Here is a 22,171-nt window from a genome sequence, read left to right on the forward strand (position 1 = left end):
CTGCTTCCTCGCATCTGTAAAATGTAATTGAAGGACAAAACAATAATTTTAACTTTTACATTGCAGTGCTTGTTTACCCTTCCTCTGTTAGACAGTTTTGTATGCCCTTAGCTTCAATCAAGAATGATGTATTTTATGAGTTTATTGTAAATAAATAAAAGTGCATATTTGATTAATGTTCCCTTGGTATGTTTCTGTGTAATACCCTTAAACTGGACACTTAATGAGACTCGTGCTAGTTTAGAATGTTCACAGCCAGTGGATCGGTCTGGGGAGACCTATCCTGACAAGACTGACACTGTAGTACCACCAAGCCGGTTGGGGTGGTCTGTCTCAGCTGCCAGGGTGAGACCCTAGGCACATACAGTGTAGGATTAATAGAACCTTTGAACTGGACCAGATTTCCAGCATTGCCCTGGACCTTGGAGATAGATGGGCAAAACTGGAAAGTTACACCTAACCCCTAGACTCGATTATGATACTACACTAGATGTCGGATTGGGCTGTCTTTGATGTACCAATCAGTGAGATCCTTGGCAAGGGTCAAAACCTAGGTATGTTGGGACAGTCCGAGAATTCATCTGAGTGGGTGATCATAGTGAAAGAATCAACCCCTTTGTCGGACAAAGGTAATGATCGGGGATGCATTCTCTCTGATGGAAACCAAGACTGCCGGCAGCCGATTTCAACCGTTGAGAATTGTTTTTGCAAAGTATATTTTATATGAGAGTATATATTATGGTTTCTAAAATGTTTGCAAAAGGTTTTAATTCCCGGGATCCATATAAGTAGAGAGTGCAACACTGTTCCTTGCAGCCGAGGGAGATGTCCTCTCTTGTCGGGCAGTGTATGATCATTATGGGCTGAGAGGTTAAGTGTAAGACCATTGAGGATAATACCTGATGGGCTAATCTTGCATCTGCCCACAGTCCCTGGGTGTTACAAGGTGGCTTGGCCCAGGGACCACTTAGGGTAAGTGTTGGGCCCAATAGAGCCCATTTGATGGGTTTCAGGGGGTGCACTGTCTTTAACAGTGTATTCGGCCAGGCCTTGCAACAAAGGCTGGGCTGAACTCATGTGGCTGATGTGTAGATCAATGTTCGGGTCCCACGCCATACAAGGAAGGCCAACTGGGCAGCAGTTTGGAAGGCTTTTTGAGTACATAACCTTAAATGGGCCTCAAGCCCATTTCGAACTGGGCTGATTTGATCAGTCAATTAAAGGGGGCGAATTCTGGAGTGGATTAGCTAATAGGATTGGGCTTAGACCCTATCCACTTAGAGAGTCCAAGATCTAAATGAGATTTAGATCTGGAAACCTCCTAATTAGATTAGGAGATGGCTGATCTGATCTGCAGATAAGATAAGGATTATCTCTTATCACTTAAAGGGACTTCTAACCCAAATATGATTTGGATTAGCAACTCCTAATCTGATTAGGAGCTGATCCCTTTAAGATTATAAAAGAAGAAGGGGGCGGCAACCTTTAATAGATGATTCACAACATATTTTCTCTTTAGAGCAAAGAAAGAGAAAAAGAGAGATTTCCTGCATACTGCGAATTCTCTCCTGTCGCCTCCTTCCTGTCATTGCCATTCCCTTTCAGTTCGATCTCCAGTTCTAGGGAGAAATCAAGATTTGATCTTGATCTCAATCTTTTGAGAAAAGATTGCTTGGAGCTGTACCCACAAGCCATCCAGTTGATTCTTGCGAAGGGTCAAGTTCTTTTGGAAGAACGTTGCTGATTCTGCTCCATCCTTCACTGCGCCATTTTCAGTGGGAGCGGATTTTGGATCCTTCCTTGGGCGTGAACACCTCCATTGGGAGATATTGATTCTCTGTATCAGGTATATCCTCCCTTCTACTACTTTTGGTTCAGATCTGATTTGGTTCTTGATTCAAGATTGATCATTGAAAATATGTTTTCTGAAATAGGGAATTCGATTCCCTGCAAAGATGGGAGAAATTTTTTTTTTTTTTTGAAATTCGCCCTACCCATTCCGCAGGATTTGGGCGTCCATGTGATGGATATCCCATCCTTTCATCCTCACCTATGCAGAGTTGTAAAATTCATATGATAAGCCAATGCTTAAACATTACATCAGGGAGATGTGATCAATAGAATCCAGAATGAAGCACTAGCTTGGATGTGCATACTTCAGAAAACTACCTAGCTGGTAGTTTTAATAGAAGAATCCAGAATTATCAGTCTTTCTAGGGACTTCCACTGAGTAGTAGACCCTTTATATTGCCTTTCTATATTTTAAAATCTTTTTGTCAGATGTGCTAGTTGTTTTCCTCTTATTCCCTCTATATCTTGGAAGGGGATTGAGAACTTGTAATTAACCACTGCCATCATAAATATTTATTTTCCTGTTTGTTAATAGAAAAAATATGGCATGCCGACACCAAGTATCTGCAAGTTGCACCAAGGGTTGAAATGAGTTAAAAGTGTTAAACTAGGTTGTTACTATACTTAATGATGCTCTGCTTATCAATGTAATCAATTAGTGTGCGTGTGTGTGTTAATGTATTTTGAATGTGATTGTTTTCACATGAATTTGATTGCAATAGAATGAGAATTCATTCTACATGTTACATTGTTTATTACTGTTTATTTTTTCATAGCATTTATGCTTCTTCTTTAGTTGCTTGAAGAAACCAGTAAGTTGCAATATTGTACAACTTATATGCTTCAACAATGACAAACTGCTAATAAGTACTTGGGAAAAATTTACAAATACATGTGCTTCAATTAAAACTAGATCCCTTGATTTATGATATATGTGCAAAGCAAGAAGAAAGCTAATGATGTTACAATATTTTTATTACTGACTGAAAATATTGTTATTGTTTGTATGCATCTGCAGTAAAGGCATTGCAGGCCATCAAGAAAAATTTGAATGATCCTAAGAACAATCTAAGAAATTGGAATAAGGGAGATCCATGCATTTCAAATTGGACAGGGGTTTTGTGCTTCAATATAACAGAAAAAGATGGATATTTACATGTTCGAGAACTGTATGTCATCAATGATTCTACTTTGTCTTTTGTTATCTTGAGTTTCATTAACATTATGTGATATATGACAGAAAATGGTGGTTATTTACATGTTCCAGAACTGTATGTTATCAATAATTCTATTTTATCTTTTGTTATCTTGAGTTTCATTAACATTATGTGATATATGACAGAAAATGGTGGTTATTTACATGTTCAAGAACTGTATGTTATCAATAATTCTATTTTATCTTTTGTTATCTTGAGTTTCATACTTTCATTAATGTCATATGGTCGTATTTCTTATTTCTCTTTGTTTCATATTTCCATACTCATTTCATTTGACTTAGTTGGCTTCATAAAGTCAAGTTTTTTTTTTCTTTTTTTTGTAATGATTATTTTGATTAGTTGTCAATGTAGTTAACCTTTTATTCATCTTTATGTTTTATTTGGTGTAGTCGACCTTTTATTCACACACACACACACACACACACAAATTTACAACATGAAAAATAGTTGTCAAACAAATTTTATTAGAAGGGGGGGGGGGTTATTCTCTAATTTAGTTTATTATAGTTGTATTATATCTTTCATTACAATTTATAGTTGTATTAGTACGCCATAAGGTGCCACTTAGAGTGTTATGTTATTATTAACAAAATGTGCAAGTCCTACATAGGCTAAGTTGTTGAAACTCTTAGCAGCATAGATACAACCTACTATTTAATCACACATTCAATATCAATTTCAAGGTTAATTCATGAAAACATTGCAATAAGCCATGTGAGGGACACTTGGGTTCAGGCAATATGCACCCCATCAAATGAGGCTCACTTGCGAACCTTTTAAAACAGCGAGAAAATCTAATATGTCTTACATATAAGGAAACTGATTAAGAAATACTCCAATCATATTGAACTATTGAAGCTTGGATCTCTATAAGAGAAACTGAGGAAAAGATTCCCAACAATGTTCTTGTCTAAGCAATTGAAGTTTTCAGAGGAACTCAACAGTCAAAGGCAAATTTCATTTCATTTAAGATTAGGGAGGAGGGCAACCTATACTGGGGCTATGTATTACCAGGTTAGAGAGATTCTTTCTTTAATTATTAGGTGTATGGGGTGGCTGTAGCATGACAGCTGTAGGTAAGCTTCTGCTTTATTTTGGTTCTTTGTGTACTCCTATTTTTTTCCTCTTACTACTGGTAAAGTTTGTCATTTGTTACTAATTAAAAAGACCTTGCTTAAAATCTATTTAATTAATCTCAACCATTCATTCAATGTATCTTAATAAGAGTAAAATGCCCAATGGTTATTAATGAAAGAGGATGGCATCCTATAAGGTGGCTGGAACTCCTACCTTCTCTCTGTATATCTCTGTTCATATGATAAACTAATACATGTTGTCAATCGTGAAGGATAGAGAGGAGAGAAACAGAGAGAGGGGCCCACAATTTGAACACTTCTCTGACAGTCAAATGCTTAGGACCATAAAACATATGTAGAAGCAACTATTTTAGATATGCTTAGGACCATATCTAAAATCTCTCAAATCCCTCCCCCCCCCCCAAAAAAAAAAAAAAAAAAAAAAAATCAGGTTGCTTTGCTAGACTATGGACAAGTGAAGGATCTCCCTGGTGATTTGAGGCTCTAATATGCTGGCCTGGTTCTTGCTATTGCTGATGGTGATCCTATAAAAGCCTCTCAGAGTTTGGGACGTTCTAGCTTCTACCCTGTAAAATGTTCCATAAAAGTTATTCCCGGAGACTCCAAAGGGGAGGAAGGAGATGGGAAGCTCAGAACTGGTACAGGAGAGAAGGGATGGGTGCGTGGGCAAGACCAAACTTCTCTTACAGCAAGACGGTGAAGGCGGGAGCATGGCCGGATTGAACTGAAAAAAGTGGAAGGTAAGTAGGTGGTATTTACGGAGATGAATGGGGTGGAGGCAAGAAGAAACTTTCTGTGTGACTGTTTAGTGGGAAGATTCGGGAGGAAGGTAGGGTTGCAAGAGGTGGATAGTTGGGTAAGTAGAGCCTGGAAGGATGTGGGGGGAGTGAGGGTGAAGAAGCTGGCGGATGAACTCTTTCTATTCATTTTGCCTTCTAGATCAGATGCAAAATGGATTCTTGATAATGGTCCATGGATAATGGGGAGGAACCCTCTCCTCCTTGATTGGTGGGGAGCTAGTGCGGGCTGTTTCTCTGGAATCGAATGGGGACTTTGACCGGTTGGAGGCCACCTGGATCAGGGTGTTTGGTCTGCCTCTGCTACTATGGTGTCCGAGTGTCATCAAAGGGATCAGAGATGCTTGTGGTGGTTTCCTTGAAACCGATGATACTTCCATTGAGCTGGCTACGTGTGAGTGGATTCGAATGAAGGTGAAGAAAGGAGATACAATTCCTGTTAAGGTGGAGATTGTGGCTGGGGAGTCTCTCTACTTGGTTTCCATTTGGCTTGAAACTTTACCGTCAGTCTGAAGGTGGAAGATGGAGAGTCACATAGAAGATAAGATTCATAAGGAGAGATCGGATTCGGCTGTTTCCAAGACAGTAGTCTTAGAGGATGTCAGTGAGTGTTCTCTGCCGCATGAACCTCCGAGAAATCTCTAGGGTCGTGAAGTTGCGTCGGTGAGGTTGTCAGAGCTCGGTGGAGAAGATGAAGGGACTCTTGGCCTTAATAGGATCCATTTGATTCCACTATCAACAGAGGGCCAATATTTCAGTTCAAGAGAAGGTCTTGAGGGAAGTGCTTCTTTTTCGAAGATGGGAAACCTTGGGGGAGGTGCGATGGTTGAAGATATTAAAAATTTAATAAGAGAGTTTAAAAGAATTACAAGTGGCGCCCATGGAGGAGAACCCACTGAGTAAAGTTAATGAGGCAAGACAGTCTTCAGAGGTCGGGGAATCTGTAGGTGTGCCTTTCTCGAAATGGGTCCAGGACCTCGACCCGGGTCAAAAGAACCCAAATACCCGACCCACTCAGGAGCTTAGAAGAAATAAAATTTCTAAGTCTGCCAGTGAACCAAGGTGGCCCTGTGGCAGACAAAGACGGTGTAGTCCAGTTCGATTGGAACCAGTGTAACCTGGGTTGGTTGGAGCCGACGTGGATCTCCCAACCTCTTATGCAAACAGGGTGGCGTGCGCTTGGGACCTCAGTGTATTTGTCTTCTCCATCCCTTGATGCTGAGATTAGAGGTGATAGCCAGGAGATCGTGACATCCCTCTCTCGCCATCCTGGGCTAGTGAATTCGACGAAGGTTGACCATCGACGACTGCAGCAAACTTCTCTTTCCCTAGTACCTGTGAATGATAAATTGCTGGAGGTGATGTCGTTAGCAGTGGTGGATGTTGAAGAACAAAATGTAAGTGTGAATGACAACCCTGAACAACCCAAAATGACGGTGAAAAGAGAGAAAACTCCTGTGGTGATGAAACAAAGTGAAGAAAATTGTCAGAAAGAAATTAAGAGCAACTCAAATCTCGGGACTAAGTAGGAAGGTAAATTGAGTAACAACTCTACTTAGTCTTCCTCTTGGGTTACTTCTAAGCTTTTAGGATTGGGGAATTTTCTGGGGGTTTCGATGGAATGAATGGAGGCAAAAACAGTGAAATTCATGGAAGAGATTGAACAAAGAATTCTTATGGAGAGGGGAAAGATGGCAACAAAAAAAGGGGAACGAATTCCAAGAGGAACAGGGAAATTATGCGTCTTACCTGGGGTCTGAATGAGAAGGCAGGGAGTAGCGAAGGGGCTGTTAGGGAGTCGAAGAAAAACTGAGAGGAAGGTGGTAGAGAGTTTGGAGTGGGGGGTGTTTGCTCATTCGAATTGTTTTATTAATGAACTTAAAAATTCTTTCTTGGAATGTACGAGGCTTGGGGTCGGGGAGAAGAAGAATGGTGATTTGTGATTCCCTGAAGACGTCGAAATCGAAAATTGTTTTGCTTCAAGAAACTAAACTGGACAAAATTGATGTTGGTATTATTCGGAGTGTTTGAGGAGATGGTCAGGTAAGATGGAAGGCAGAGGCAGCTACTAGGAGTGCAAGGGGCTTGCTATGCCTTTGGGATCCCTTGGTATGTAGTTTGATTTCTTGTAGAAGTGGGAATTTCTCAATTTCTCTAGTCATGAAGCTGCAATATGGTAATACTATTCAAATCACAAATGTGTATGGACCAACAGTTTCTAATCTCAGGGCGGGCTTTTGGGAGGATTTGGTTGATATGAGAGGCTCTTTGGTTCATCCTTGGGTCATTGGTGGTGATTTTAGTGTTACCTTACCGGTGGAAGAGAAGAACACAAGGAGTGGCAGAACTGTGTCAATGAGGCGGTTTGCAGATTTTATTAATAATATGGATCTCATGGATATCCCTATTCAAGGTAACAGATTCATGTGGACAAATAACCAAGAAAATCCTACCCTTGTCAGGTTGGACAGGTTCTTGGTATCTTCAAATTGGGAGGATGTCTTTCCGGACTTTAGGCAGATCACCCTCCCCAGACCTGTTTCAGATCACAGTCCTATTCACCTTATTTGTGGGCATCGGGAGAAAATTAAAGCTCCCTTAAATTTGAAAATACTTGGTATGAGGAAGACAATCTTATTCCGTTGATGAATGCTGTGTAGGAAGAAAATCAGGTGGAGGGATCCAGCTCCTTCATTTTGGCAAAAAAACTATCTTCTATCAAAAGGAGAATAAAATTTGGAGTTTGGAGAAAAAGTTAAAGTTGGGGATTGAAAAGAAAGCTTTACTAGGTACCATCGAAGAGATTGATAGAGCTGAAGAATTGGGGCCAATTTCTGAAGAATTAAGGCTAAAAAGATCTCAAGCAAAAAACAACATTGACAAATTGGTTGTGAAAGAGGAAATAAGGTGGAGACAAAGGGCTAAGATCACTTGGCTAAAGGTGGGTGATCAAAATACACACTTCTTTCATAAAGTGGCAAATGCTCGAGCTAGAGTCTCAGCTATTAATAAGTTAGTATAGGATGATAAAAGCGGAGAATCAGATTCAAAGATCAAATCAGTTGCAACCTCCTTTTATAAAAAGCTCTACAAGGAAAAGTGGAGGTATAGACCCTTTCCCTCAAATCTCCCTTTCAGGCAGTTGACTGAAAATCAGAAATTATGGCTTGAAAGACCTTTTACAAAAGAGGAAATCAGTGCAGCAATTAAGAATCTAGAAGGAGATAAGTCGCCTTGGCCAGATGGTTTCACAAATCTTTTCTATCTGAAGTGTTGGAATTTTGTGAAAGAGGATTTGATGAAGGTGTTCCAGGAGTTTCATGCTAATGCCTCTTTGCAAAGAAGTTTAAATGCCACATTTATAACCCTCATTCCAAAAATTGAGGGGGTTGTGAATATTAAGGACTTTAGGCCTATTAGCTTGCTACATAGTTTTTACAAAATCTTGGTGAAAGTCTTGGCAGAAAGAATGAAAGGGGTGATAGGCAATATAACCTCTAATAAACAGAGTGCTTTTGTGCCAGGAAAATAGATGGTTGATTCAATTTTAATTGCCAATGAATTAATTGACTCTAGAAGAAGAGAGGGCATCCCGTGGGTTGTTTGTAAACTTGATATTGAGAAAGCATATGACTGCATCAACTGGAACTATCTGGATCATGAATTTTGGACAAAATTGGAGAAACTGGGTCAGTGTTTGTACCAAGACCCCTAAATTTTCAATCCTAATTAATGGGCAACCCACGGGGTTCTTTGGTAGCTCTCGAGGACTGAGGCAGGGTGATCCTCTATCCCCTTTTCTGTTCATTTGTGTTATGGAAATCCTCACACTTTTTAGTAAGAAGGTTGTAGACTCAGGCTTATGGAATGGGTTTGCTATCTCCCCTGGAAAGGAGAAAGTTAGTATCCTTCAATTTGCAGATGACACCCTATGCTTTGTGGATGCCTCTCTACATCAGTTAGACACAATACTTGGAATTCTGAGCTGGTTTGAAGTGGTGTCGGGTCTCAAAGTCAACCTGAGTAAAAGTAAGATCATCCCAGTGGGCCATGTTTCAAATTTAGAAGATTGTGCACAAGTGATGGCTTGTCAAATTGACTTCCTCCCGGTAAAGTATTTGGGTCTGCCTTTCGGGGCCAAATATTCTTCCTCCTCAATCTGGTGCCCAATCATTGAGAGAATGGAGAAGAAGCTGGCCTCTTGGAAGGCAAGATATTTATCTTTTGGTGGTAGGGTTACATTGATTAAGAGCACCCTTTCCAACCTCCCCACTTATTTCCTTTCTTTTTTTCCAATCCCAAACAAAATAGCAAATAGGTTGGAACAACTCCAAAGGAAATTCTTATGGAGAGGTTGGGAAGATGAGAAGAAAACTCACATTGTAAATTGGGAGCAAGTGTGCCTTCCTAAGGATGTGGGTGGACTGGGAATTAGGAAGTTGAAAGAATTTAATTCTGCTCTTCTCAGTAAATGGTTATGGAGATTTGCTTTTGAGAGGAATGCATGGTGGAGGAGTCTTATTGCGGCAAAGTATGGAGTGGTATGGGGTGATTGGAGAACTCTTGATCCTCATCCAATTGGGGGTAATTCTCTTTGGGCAGGCATCTCTAAGTACAACACTCTTTTTATGAACAGGATCAGTTTTAAGGTTGGTAAAGGGGACAGAATCAAGTTTTGGAAGGACCTCTGGTGTGTGGAGGGTCCCTTGGCTGAAGCCTTTCCTTGTCTGTTCCAAATTGCAGTGAATCAAGATTCTTCAGTTGCTGATAACATTTGCATCTCTGGGGATTCCACCATTTGGACCCTTCTCTGTAGGAGGAATTTGTTGGATTGGGAAGTGGAAGAGTATGTGGTACTGTTGGGGCTGCTTCAAAATCAGAGGATTGATTTGAGTTTGGAAGATGAATGGTCTTGGAAGTGGAATGCAGTTGGTAGCTTCTCAGTTAAATCCCTTTTTCTTAAGGTGTGCAGTTCAGGTCAGGAGAACTTCCGTGCTAGGCAGATTTGGAATCCAGCTTGCCCCTCCAAGGTCAACTTCCTGGTTTGGACAATGGCTCTGGATAAATGTTTGACTAGGATTAATCTGGAGAGAAGGGGGTTCAGATTCTAGACCCCTCTTGTGTGTTATGTGGAAACTGTACAGAATCTACAGAGCACTTGTGTATCCACTGTCCGGTTTCCTTTTCAATCTGGGAACATTTTTTCAAGAAGTTGGAGATTTGCTGGTCTATGCCAAAATCTGTGAAGGAGCTGCTAATGTGTTGGAAAATGGAGGGTCTCAGTAAGAAAGGAAACCTTGTTTAGAATACCATTCTGCAAGCTGTTCTTTGGTCCATTTGGACTGAAAGAAACAACAGAATCTTCTGTGATCAATCTAAAAGCCCAGAAGTAGTGCAGAAAGTGGTGGGGAAGATTTGTTCCTGGGTGTTGGTGAATGAGGAATTTAAAAATCAGAATGTATCTCATTTATTTTGCACTAAATCATGGATGTACTTGTAATCTGTTTTGGGCCCAGGTATATCTAGTGGTCTGGGCCTTGTTGTAATCTTCTTTTATTCTGAATAAATTACTTTACCTTTTTCCAAAAAAAAATATCTAAAAGCATGGAAAATTAAACAAGGAAATACCACAGGAGGTGATTGCATATCTTCTCCAAGGGGAGAAAATTTTTCCAAAATTTAGCATGAGGGTTCTGTACTGTATTATCCATGCTTTTTGGATAATACAGTATTATATGAAACATAGTCTATAGCTGCATTGGTCCAGTATTATATGAAAATGTTATAATAAAATGGATGCATCATTTGATTCATTTCAAAGATATAGTGCCGGTTATCTATTCATTAATCCTCTAAATATCTCTAACAATGCATTCCAATATCTGTGTTTATAAGTTGAAAGTTCTTTGTCATTCATTACCTACTATGTTTTCCTGATAGCTTATTTCCTTTTCCCCTTTTTGCAGCCAACTGCTAAATATGAATCTTTCTGGAACTTTATCACCTGAGCTTGGCCAATTATCATATATGAATATTCTGTGAGTCAAACATAATTGAAAATGCAAAACTTTTAATGTGAATCTTCTAATAGATATTTCTCTTTATTTATTCATCCATGTAAACATTTCCTTTTCACCGAATAGTTTCATATTAGGTCTTGCTTATGCTGATCATTTCTTCTTTTGTTTCTGAAGGGATTTCATGTGGAACAATATAAGTGGAAGTATACCAAAGGAGATAGGCAGTATTAAATCTTTGGAACTCCTGTACATTGAACTGCTTCTCTGTCAGACTCAGTTGGACTTAATTTTATGTTCTAAAATTCAGAAACATGAAACAACCATCAAATTTCTATGTATCAAGAAAAAATTTGGGGTCAGTGTGGCTCTATTTCTAATTTCTGGAGTGCTTAATTTGCAGGCTTTTGAATGGCAATCAACTAACAGGTCCTTTGCCTGAAGAGATTGGCTTTCTCCCCAATTTGGACAGAATCCAAATAGACCAGAACCAAATATCAGGACCATTGCCTAAATCTTTTGCAAACCTGAACAAAACCAAGCACTTGTCAGTTGATTTCTTTTTCAATCTCTTCTTCCCCTGGCAACAAATCTGAACAGCTACCATGTAGCTGATCTTAAAAAAATCGCATGTAACTGATCTCTTTCTCTTTTTGTTTGTGCATGTAAAATCTCATATAGCCACATGAATAATAACTCAATTAGCGGGCAAATCCCCCCTGAGCTTTCTCGATTACCAAGTCTTGTTCATTTGTAAGTAATGGCACTCCTTTTGCACTTATTTTGGATCATAACCTTGTCATTGCATGCTGTCTGTGATCTCAAGTATTGATATCATATTATCATTGTGCAAGGCATGTATTATTAACTGATTGAATCATTGCAGCCTGCTCGACAATAACAATTTATCAGGGTATCTTCCACCAGAGTTCTCTGAGCTGCCAAACTTGCTTATACTGTATGGTCTCTCTTCTCCACTAAAGCATCCTCGTAGCAGTTTCAAAAAATATTGAATTATGGTTTCCTTGGTCTGTCTTAAGTGAATGATAAAAAAACAAGTCTTTAATTAAATGAGTGATAACTTTGCTTTGAGTACAAATATTATGCATCAGTTTTAGAAATTCCATATGATTCAGGAACTAGTCTATTTGGTGTTTGTGTTGATTTTTGCAACCTTGTTGGTTTAGTTGTGGATTACTGTAGTTGTCTTTGCCTATTACATAGGCATCCTACCAGACCACATATATCTTGTGTTTTGCTTGTTCTTTTAAATTTATCTTCTCTACTTTAGTGGTCCCATCAAACCCATAGTCAGGTTTCCACAAAACAAGCAATGTCAGAGCAGGGGGTTGCATATAATAGCAACACCTCCAATAAAATATATAACTCACAAAATAACTTGGTTGTTTGTAACAAAGATCAATGAGAAGAATAAAGAAAGCTTGTTCTATGTTGTAGAAGTTAGAGGAGTTTATAATTGTTATTGCCTTTTATTATAAAAGGGGAAAATTTGTAAATTTATATGTTTTAAAGTAAAAGTATATCAGGTAGAGAGAGAGCCAACTGTAACCTCTCTTGATTCTCTTCTCTTTTAAACCCTTCATTCTCTTCTCCACTTCCTCTTCTCTACTCCTAATTCTCTTTCATAACAAGTGAATACAGCAGCATATTATATTTGCTTGATTATTCCAAGTTGGTATCAGAGTATGAAACCCCTTTGATTTTTCTATTCCTGAAATTAATCAAGGTAGGAGTGTTGGTCCATATAGGGAGATATGTGGGCTAATTGTACAATTCATACTAGTTGAAAAGTTGTCTTTCTTCAAAAGAGAAAAAAAATCATTTCTTACTACTATTTGTGTCCTTTTTGGACTACCCCTTGCCCTTCTAGCCCCATCAACTTGCAGCACATCACTTCTTCTTATGGGTGTTGTTGATGGTCTGGTATGCATGTGACCAAACAATCTTTAGTCTACTTTCTCTCATTTTATCACCTATTTGGAACTACTCCTAGGTTGCTTCAAATGATTTTATTTCTAATCCTATCCTTTCTAGTTTTTCCACTCATCCATCTCAACACACACATTTCTACCATGCTCATTTTTTGGACATGTTTTTTGACTGCCCAACACTTTGCTCCATACAACATAGCTGGCCTTACAACTATTTTATAGAACTTTTCATTTAACCTAAGTGGTATTTGCCTATCACATAGGACTTTGGATGCACCTCTTTGTTTTGCCCATCCTACTCTAATTCTATGGGCAACATCCTCCTCAATCTCTTATTATGAATTATCAAAGCAAGGTATTGGAAAAGGTCACTTTGAGTTATGCATTGGTCTCCAATCCCAAGTCCCAAGAGTCTCCATTACAACAGGCATCTGCAATTACTTTCCTTTTGTTCAAGGAAATTGAGTACATGGACGAGAATTTAACCATATAAGAGGCAATGATTTGAAAGGCGAATAGACGAGGCACATTTTAGGGTATGCGCCTTGCCTAGGTCCTAAGCGCAGCCCTTTCAAAAGGCGCATGCCTGGTGCACCTAGGCATGCACCTGATGCACCTTGCGCCTCAATCTAGGCATGTGCCTTTTGAAAATTTGACACTTTTTTGCTTTTTTTTTTAAACCTAGCGGCTAGGCTGGGGGCTCTGCCCCTGGCGCCCCCCCTAGTGCCACGCCCCTCAAGACAAGCCCAAACATGTCCACGTTAGGGTCTTAAATGCTTAATTCTCACACAAAAAATAATGATTTTATAATTTTAATTGCTTTTAAGAAGATATTTTATTATGATGGATGAATGAACAACATAGCAAATAGGGGGTTCTCGGAGCTTGGGTGAGCGAGTGAAGCGAGCGAACCAGAGCGGAGTACCCGATTGGACTGTCAAGGGTGAGCGAGTGAAGCGAGCGAACCAGAGCGGAGTACCCGATTGGACTGTCAAGTGGCCGAAACCTTTCTGAATTGAAGTAGGAACTCACGCCACTGAGTCCAAAAAGGTTTCGGCCACTTGACAGTCCAACAAGATGAGAAACCAACCCAGAAATCTCTGAGTTAAATCAGGATGACCACAACTGAACAGCTGAACAGATTTAGAGGGGTTTCGAACACTCTAACAGTCCCCCCAAATCAGAAATATAACCTAGAAATAATTGAAGCAACTTACAGTTTTATCAATCTCTGATTCGAGCTCCAAATCAGGCCGAACAATCCTTCTCTCTGATTCTTCCTGGTCACCGAACTATTCTCCAAGTGATTAAAGTCTTGGGCACCCTCCAATGACCTCCAAGAATTAGGCGAATGAGTCTAAACTTCCAGCCCTAGAATACCCTCATGCAGTCAGCTGGACTATACCCACATGAGAGCCACGCCAAGCTCAGGCCTGCTCTGATACCAAGTTGAAAAACAGCCCTTCGAAGTATGGGACTGTGTAAGATTAGATGAAAAACCAGAAAAGGCAAACAGCTGAAAAGATTGGTGAAGATGGAGAGAGAGAGCTGGCGGCAAGGAGGGTTAGAGGATGAGAGGTTCGAACTAATCTCTCCCTCTAACACTCTAATACAATTTTATTAAGTTAATTCTTGAATAATTACAAAAGAGGCCCTTGGTTGTGCAAGAAATTACAAAAACACAGCATAGAAGAGTATGGACCCAGAATAAGGCCCATTACAGAAAAGAACATAAATATAACATAGAATAACAGCCTATGGGCCATTTGGCCCATCTTCTCTACAATCTCTATTTGAAGAATTGGGTATTGCTTATGAGAAGCCCTTGATGTTATACTGTGATAATTAGGCTGCTATTAATGTTGCCCATAACCCGGTTCAACGTGACAGAACTAAACATATTGAAGTGGATTGACACTTTATCAGAGAGAAAGTTGCTTCTCAAAAAGTGTATCTTCCATATATTGCCTCTGACATGCAACTTGCTGATCTCTTCACTAAGGCAATTCCCAAGACCAAGCTGGAGATAGACTTATGCAAGTTGGGAATGATTGATATCTACTCCCAACTTGAGGGGGTGTGTAGAGTTGTAGGGTAGTAATGTCTTTATTTATAATGCTGTTAGTGTCAGTAAGTTAAGTTAGAAGTTAGTTATTTCTGTTATTATTTTAAGTTGCTGACATGTTATGTTAGTAGGGGCAATATTGTAAGTGTACTTTTTTAAGTTATTTTATACATATATATATATTTATATATATATATATATTTATATATATATATATATTTATATATATATATATATATAACTGAGTGGGGGCAACAAGCCTATTTACTCTCTTTTCTGAAATCTTTCTTCATCTTCTCTATTCTCTCTCTCTCTCTCTCTCTCTCTCCCTATTCCATTCTCTATTTTGAATTCTCATCTAGAGTAGAGCTGATCTCAGTCTCTACTAGACAACTCCACTCTCCTAATATCTCCCCTTTCACAAAAAAATTATAATATCATATACAAATTGGAGGTGAGTGACTAGGATATTGTTTATGCCCACTCTAATCCCCCCCACCCAACTCATCTTCCTTATCTACGTTATCTACTTTAGAGAAGAATCTACTAAAAACATTAGCTACTAGAGTAAAAAGGAAAGGTGAGAGAGGATTACCTTGCCTTAACCCTCTACAGTTGGAAAGAAATCATTCACCACTCCATTAACAAGGATGGAATAATGACAAGAACGGAGGTATCCAAATTTACAGATCATAGGCCTTGTCAAAATCAAGTTTATCAACACCCTCATTAGCAATTAATATTTGGTCAATGATTTGTCTTCAATGTACAAAGGCTCCTTGATTAGGAGAGATCATGGAGGGAAGGATCTTCTTTATCCTCAAGGCTAGGACCTTAACTATGACTTTATACCTGAAGCTCACTAAATTGATAGCCCTAAAATCTTTTGGGTGACTAGCATCCACCTTTTTAGGGATTACCACAATAAAAGTAGCATTAGCATTTGAGTTGATTTTACCTCATAAAATTCCTTAAACACATCCATAAAATCATCTCTAATGATATCCCAACAATCTTGATAAAAAGCCATTCAGTATTTTTTTCCCAATGTTTCATAATGTGATTCAAAGTTTCATAGTTACCATATCTTTGTACACTGACTGTTTTTAAATATAAGCATTACAGAGCTCTTTTTCTGTTCATCTAACATCTTTGCTTTCATTAGCTTATTAAATAGTTTAGTTAGCCATAATAAACCTACCTCTTCCATACCTTTCTGAACTTCTATTGGAATACCATTAGGTTCTAATGCTTTTGCTTTCATCTTATTTAGCCTTCCCCACTTGAACAAATGTAATTTTCCAAAGGTACATGTTGATTATAATTTGAGAGCAGCCACTTAGTGTAAAAATGCAAAAGTTAAGTCAATATCTGGTCTACCCCTCCAAAAACCCCAAATATCTGGACCATCATTGCTTAATGACTTTTTACTTGCATATGGATTAAATGATATTTTCTTTTCATGGAAATGATAAATAGGAGGTTATCTATCCACTGAAACAGCAGAACTCCCATGGATGTTCCAATTCTTAGTAAGAGAAAATAAATATGTAGAAAGCTACTGAATTGCTTCTTCAGATGGATGCCTAGGTCTGCAAATGGGCTAGTAGATTCCTTAGCAAAAGCAGGGGAGACAAGGAGACAAGACAAGAGCTTGCATGGGGTTTAACAAGGCTAGGGAATGATTTTAATTTGTTTACCAATAAAATCATGTATTAGTCATTCAGCTGAATGCTGTTCTTGTATTGCTCTTGCTGTCTGTCTTGGACAGTGTGGTTCTTTTATCACTATAAATGAGTGAAGTTCATTTCTGTTGGCTATCAAAAGAGGAAAAAATCTCTCCATTGAAACTCCGACTAGACCATCCTTTTGTTCCATTAAATTCTACATTTTTTATGTCTCATCTATTGTAGGGCCTCATGAATGGTTTTTTTGGTTAATGCCTTTCTTTTTGTTCATTGTTTTGCAGTCAGCTTGATAATAACCACTTTGATGGGAGTACAATTCCAGCTTCTTATGGAAACATGTCCAAATTGTTGAAATTGTGAGTGCATTAGACAATCCAATTCATTGATTACCATTTTGACTGATAAGTTTTCTTCTGATTGGTTTTATAAAACATGCAGACTGGTATCATTCATTTGAATCTTGGAAATATCTTACTTTCCAGTGTTAAAAGTCATTAATGAGTTTCTTTTTTTATGTGAACATGTCCTGTTGCAATGCAGTTATATTATGTTATAATTCAGTGTAAACTTTACCTGTTGAGTGAAGCTTATTATATTATTATTTCAAACAAAGATTGCATAATTTCCATATTAATAGAGGCCAATTCCATTTTGAGGAAGTACAAGAAATATATGCATGCACACATGTATAGCATTTCCTGTGCAATGCTTGTAGCCAATGCTAAAATTATGTTCTGTTCGGTCTATCAGGAGTCTCAGGAACTGCAGCCTGCAAGGTTCAATTCCTGATCTAAGCAGGATTCCGAACCTTGGATATTTGTAAGTTTATCAGTATTGGGAGAATGGGAGCTTCTTTATTTCTTATTTTTTCTGATAAATTTCACTACATTTTTGTGAAGTCATTTTAATTTATGGTTGATGATAAGCGTTTTTTTTTTCTTTATGTCATTCACATTACAGAGATCTCAGTTTGAACCAGCTTAATGGATCCATACCACCAAATAAGCTTTCTGACAATATCACTACCATGTATTGATTTCCCCTCTTTCTACTAAGGCATTTACATCCTGCATCCATTTAGATATGCTTGGCCCATAATCTTCTAATATTTAAGTTATTTCAATAGCTCATTCTCTGCATGGAGCATTCAAGTGTTTACATGAATTTATGTTGAACTATGAATAACGGAATTTTTGCCTTGTTGGTGTTGAACAATTTATGCAGCAATCTGTCAAACAATAATCTTAGTGGGCCTATTCCTTCTTCCTTTTCAGGTCTTCCTCTCCTACAGAGATTGTAAGTAAATCGGTACTCCATTTCTCCTTTTCTTTATACAAGGCTATTGGTCATTCTGAGTTTTTATGTTCAGTGAAAATTTCATTTTCAGAGATTAGTAAATATTCTTCGGATATTCTTATTTCAAAGCAGTACCAATAAAAAAGCTAAACATTTGTGGTAGACGGATTTATTCTCCATCACATTTGTCATTGCAGATCACTAGAGAACAATTTTTTGAGTGGTTCTTTTCCATCAACTATCTTGGGCAACAGGACTCTGAATAAAACTGAAAGCATCATCTTGTAAGATCTGAAGCCAAAAAGCAGCATTTCCCTTTTTCTTTTATGGCATTTGAAGTATATTATAAGTATCACCAAGCAAACTTTTGTACTTAACGCACTGCTTTCACAATGACATCAAGATTTTATCTGTTATCTGGCTGTATAATAGTGTACTCTAAGTCACCTAGCAATACCTCAAGTTTATGATAGAACTGTCTTCTAAATTTATTTTACATACTTGATATTGACAGGGATTTTCGGAATAATTTACTTTCAAATATTTCAGGCAATCTTAGTCCCCCTGCCAATGTCACCATCATGTAAGTTTCTACATGTGAAGCATCACTGATCCATACTCAGAATTTGTGTAATACATACTCAGATTTTACTTTTATCTTGTATCATTAATTATAACTAGTTTTCATTGGGTGAAGACCATGGAGATATTCAGAAACTACTCCACGAATGAGATTCTAAGAAATTGGGCTGAAGTAGCACAAACAGATGTACCCAAAGTTCTTGTAAGCATGGAATGGAAGCCACCAGCACTGAACAAACTAAAACTGAACTTTGATGGGAGTTCTCTTGGCAACCCTGGAAGGGCAGGCATTGGGGGTGTGTTTAGAAATCATCTGGGTGTAGTGGTGGCACTCTACTCAGGACCAATAGGTTTTGGTGACTCATTACAGGCTGAATCTCTAGCCCTACTTCAAGGTTTAAAGATGGCTGAGCAGATAGGAACAACAGACTTAGAAATAGTAGGAGACTCACTATTGGTAATCTCTTGGGCCAAAAACATCACATCAGTACCTTGGAAACTCAAATTTATTTTCAGAGAAATTGACACACTTGCAAGGAAGTTCAACTCTCAGTTTGGTTGGGTCAAAAGGGATGCAAATGGGATGGTGGATACCCTAGCAAAACAAGGGGCAAATAGATCTTCATTGTATTGGGCAGAATTGTAACTGATTGCTGGAGATTGCAGTTTATTCCACTGCAATCTTTATCTATTGTATCTTAATTTCTCTGTTATTAATGAAAGATTTTTTTGCTGATAAAAAAAATATAACTAATTTTCATCAATATGTGATGCTTTGTACTTTAGTAGCAGTTCTCTATACATTGATATGTCTGTGTAGTTGTGCTCCAATTGTTTTTATGGTATAATCCTTGTATTATCCTAAAGGAAATAACGTCATATTTATGTCCTTTTACTGATCTTATTTCCTTTTGCACTATCTTCAGGCTTCAAGGAAATCCCTTATGTAACTCCAATCTTTTCAACATAACTGAGTTCTGTGGACCTCAGACTGGATCTGAAGACACATCTCAGAGCACAATCAACTCTACAGCTATTTGTCTTGTTCAATCATGTCCTACTGACGATTACTTTGAATACATCCCAGAATCTCCTGAACGTTGCGTCTGTGCAGCACCTCTTAGAGTTGGATATCGGTTAAAAAGTCCTGGATTTTCAGATTTCCTTCCATATTTGAGCAATTTTGAAGTATACTTAACATCAGGTCTTGAATTGAAACTTTATCAGCTGTCAATTGAAAATTTTATCTGGGAAGAAGGCCCTCGGTTGAGGATGTACTTGAAGCTTTTTCCACCGGTGGGTGACCAGAGCATCTTTAATGAGAGTGAAATTCAAAGAATCAGGAGTATGTTCACAGGATGGCATATTCCTGACAGTGATGTTTTTGGGCCATATGAACTTATCAACTTTACTCTCTTGGGACCATATCAAACATGTATGTATGAAAACTTTATCTTGCTTCTTCCATATGTGATATTTTGATATAGAAAAAGAAGATTCTTTTAAAAGACAAACCTATGTTGAGATGGATGTTTTTGGTAGCAATCATTAAGTAGAAAAAAGGTACATCAAGAATACATAAGGTGATGAGAGATCACCAAAAGAAAAAGAAAAAACAATTATATCAAACTTTTACATCAATACAAAAATTATCTGACAGTCCCATTCAATTCAAGTGTTTCCCAAAACTTTTCTTCAAGAGAATCTATCAAGACATCTCTAAATTCTGGTAGTATAAATATTCAATCCATAATGTTTTAATCAATCGTTAAACACATCTTCATTCCTATTGTAGCCTTTTTTCCTTCGAAGATCCCTTCTATTCCTTTCTTTCCACACTTCCCAGCAGGCCAGCACACAAGAAATGGAATACAACTCTAGAATATTTTAGCTTTTTTACTTCCCTGTAGAGTAGGCCAGCTGGTGAAAATTTCTCCTGGTGACCTCGGAATCCAAACAGCATTGTTAAAGAGACAGAAGAAAAAGCCCCACACTATGAGAAACTGCATTCATAATATAAGTGAAGAACATCTTCTTCCATTGGCTCACAAAGAGCACATCTGTTGGCAAATTGGAAACCTCTACTCTTGATAATGGTTCTGTGTAAGAATACTATCTAGCAAAACCAGCCATGCAAAGGCCTCCACTTTTGGAGGAACTGGGTTTTCCCATACTCCTTCAACCTTGTTTTCAACCACCTAATTTCTTGACAGTGTGTTGTAGAATGATTTAGCTGTAAATCTGCCATTCCTGCACTCTTTCCACCATCCTTCATCCGGCCTATCCACATTAATCTCTCCTTCTTGAGATGAATGTTAAAGCCTATTTGGCTTTATATGAAATCTGGGAGATTTTGTATATCGGATGAATCTTTAAGTAGATTGCAAGGGTTAGTAACCAAGAGCCTGGTTGTAAATTTGTTATATATGCAGGAGGTTAAGTGTAATTCCACCAATCAATGCTCTCATCTGGACATCTTTAGGACAAAAATCCAGCTCATCTTTGGGCATATGGTCCTTTTTTTTTTACCATTTTCATTATTTGTTCTAAAGATAAGAACTGGTGCCTCCTCTGCCCTACATATATAATATATGCCTTGCCAGGCCTTTGGATGCCATCGTTTGTAGTCTATGAAGTTTCATCTTAAAATTTCCTCTACATCATGAATCTGGTTTAGAAACAGAAGAACTATACTTATCTTAGTTTGTTTATAACTTTATATGTTGTTTCATAAATTAGATATCATATCCATAACTCTTCACATAAACTTTTTTCTGGTCCATGGTTATTGTTTGTATTGCAGTCATTCTGGATTCTCAAAAGTCAGGATTAAGTACGGGTGCGTTGGTTGGAATTATATTTGGGGCAGTTGCAGTTGCAGCTACGTTAACTGCAATTATTTCAATATTTGTTACAAGAAGATGTACGAGAAAACATCGTACAGTTACAGGAAAACGTCAAGGTAGGTATCTTTGTTTTGTTTTGTTTTGTTTTTTTGGATAAGCAATACAAATATTATTAAGAGGGGTAGAAATGTAGAACTGCATTAAGACAAAATACAGTAATAGCATAGAGAAAATGTATACAATGTGTGCTCTCTATACAATATTATTCACTATATTGAATTTTTTGATGCCATCTGAGAACCGCCTTCTAATGGCTATCCTGTTCAAGCCCTCAAGAACTCCTTGTGACTGAAAAATACCATCAAGTATAAATGAACTAATATTGGCACATAACAGGTTTTTTTTTGAAAGGTAAAGTAAAATATATTAAGATAAAGAAATAGATACAAAGTTTGAGATATCAGTTACATCAGAAGGATAAGTAAAATAATCCTGATTGGTAGTTTTACTTCTGTATGCAATCTGATGAGCTGTAATGTTGTATTTTTTATTTATGTGAATACAAGCCACGGATTGAAATTCTTGAAGAAGGTTGATTGTTTGGCTCAGAAGATGCAGAAGAGACCAATGGATGGATGCTTTTCCTTGTAAGGCTTGCACAGCTGTTTGTGAGTCTGAGAAAACCAAAATGTGCCGTTTACTAAATCGTTGTGCTTGGAATAGACCTTGATATATAGCAAAGAGTTCCGCAGCTTTGACTGAA

At 38.0% G+C, this 22,171-nt stretch overlaps 1 protein-coding gene across 2 annotated transcripts in view; it reads left to right on the forward strand.

Moving 5' to 3' along the window:
- LOC104612976 (putative LRR receptor-like serine/threonine-protein kinase At1g06840) overlaps positions 1 to 22,171 on the forward strand; it is a 69,723-nt gene that overhangs the window by 1,471 nt on the left and 46,081 nt on the right. Inside the window, exons 3-16 of one of the 2 annotated variants that reach the window (XM_010280650.3) lie at positions 2,870 to 3,020; positions 10,929 to 11,000; positions 11,157 to 11,228; positions 11,383 to 11,526; positions 11,661 to 11,732; positions 11,866 to 11,937; positions 16,966 to 17,040; positions 17,435 to 17,503; positions 17,645 to 17,713; positions 17,909 to 17,980; positions 18,178 to 18,264; positions 18,495 to 18,563; positions 19,489 to 19,997; positions 21,366 to 21,524. In XM_010280650.3, coding sequence (XP_010278952.1) covers positions 2,870 to 3,020; positions 10,929 to 11,000; positions 11,157 to 11,228; positions 11,383 to 11,526; positions 11,661 to 11,732; positions 11,866 to 11,937; positions 16,966 to 17,040; positions 17,435 to 17,503; positions 17,645 to 17,713; positions 17,909 to 17,980; positions 18,178 to 18,264; positions 18,495 to 18,563; positions 19,489 to 19,997; positions 21,366 to 21,524 — 1,692 coding nt within the window. The remainder of the gene's footprint in view (positions 1 to 2,869; positions 3,021 to 10,928; positions 11,001 to 11,156; positions 11,229 to 11,382; positions 11,527 to 11,660; positions 11,733 to 11,865; positions 11,938 to 16,965; positions 17,041 to 17,434; positions 17,504 to 17,644; positions 17,714 to 17,908; positions 17,981 to 18,177; positions 18,265 to 18,494; positions 18,564 to 19,488; positions 19,998 to 21,365; positions 21,525 to 22,171) is intronic. The other variant, XM_088887287.1, reaches the window with a different exon arrangement.

The sequence above is a fragment of the Nelumbo nucifera genome, chromosome 5, assembly GCF_055504915.1.
Source record: "Nelumbo nucifera cultivar China Antique chromosome 5, China Antique-T2T, whole genome shotgun sequence".
Taxonomy (NCBI): domain Eukaryota; kingdom Viridiplantae; phylum Streptophyta; class Magnoliopsida; order Proteales; family Nelumbonaceae; genus Nelumbo; species Nelumbo nucifera.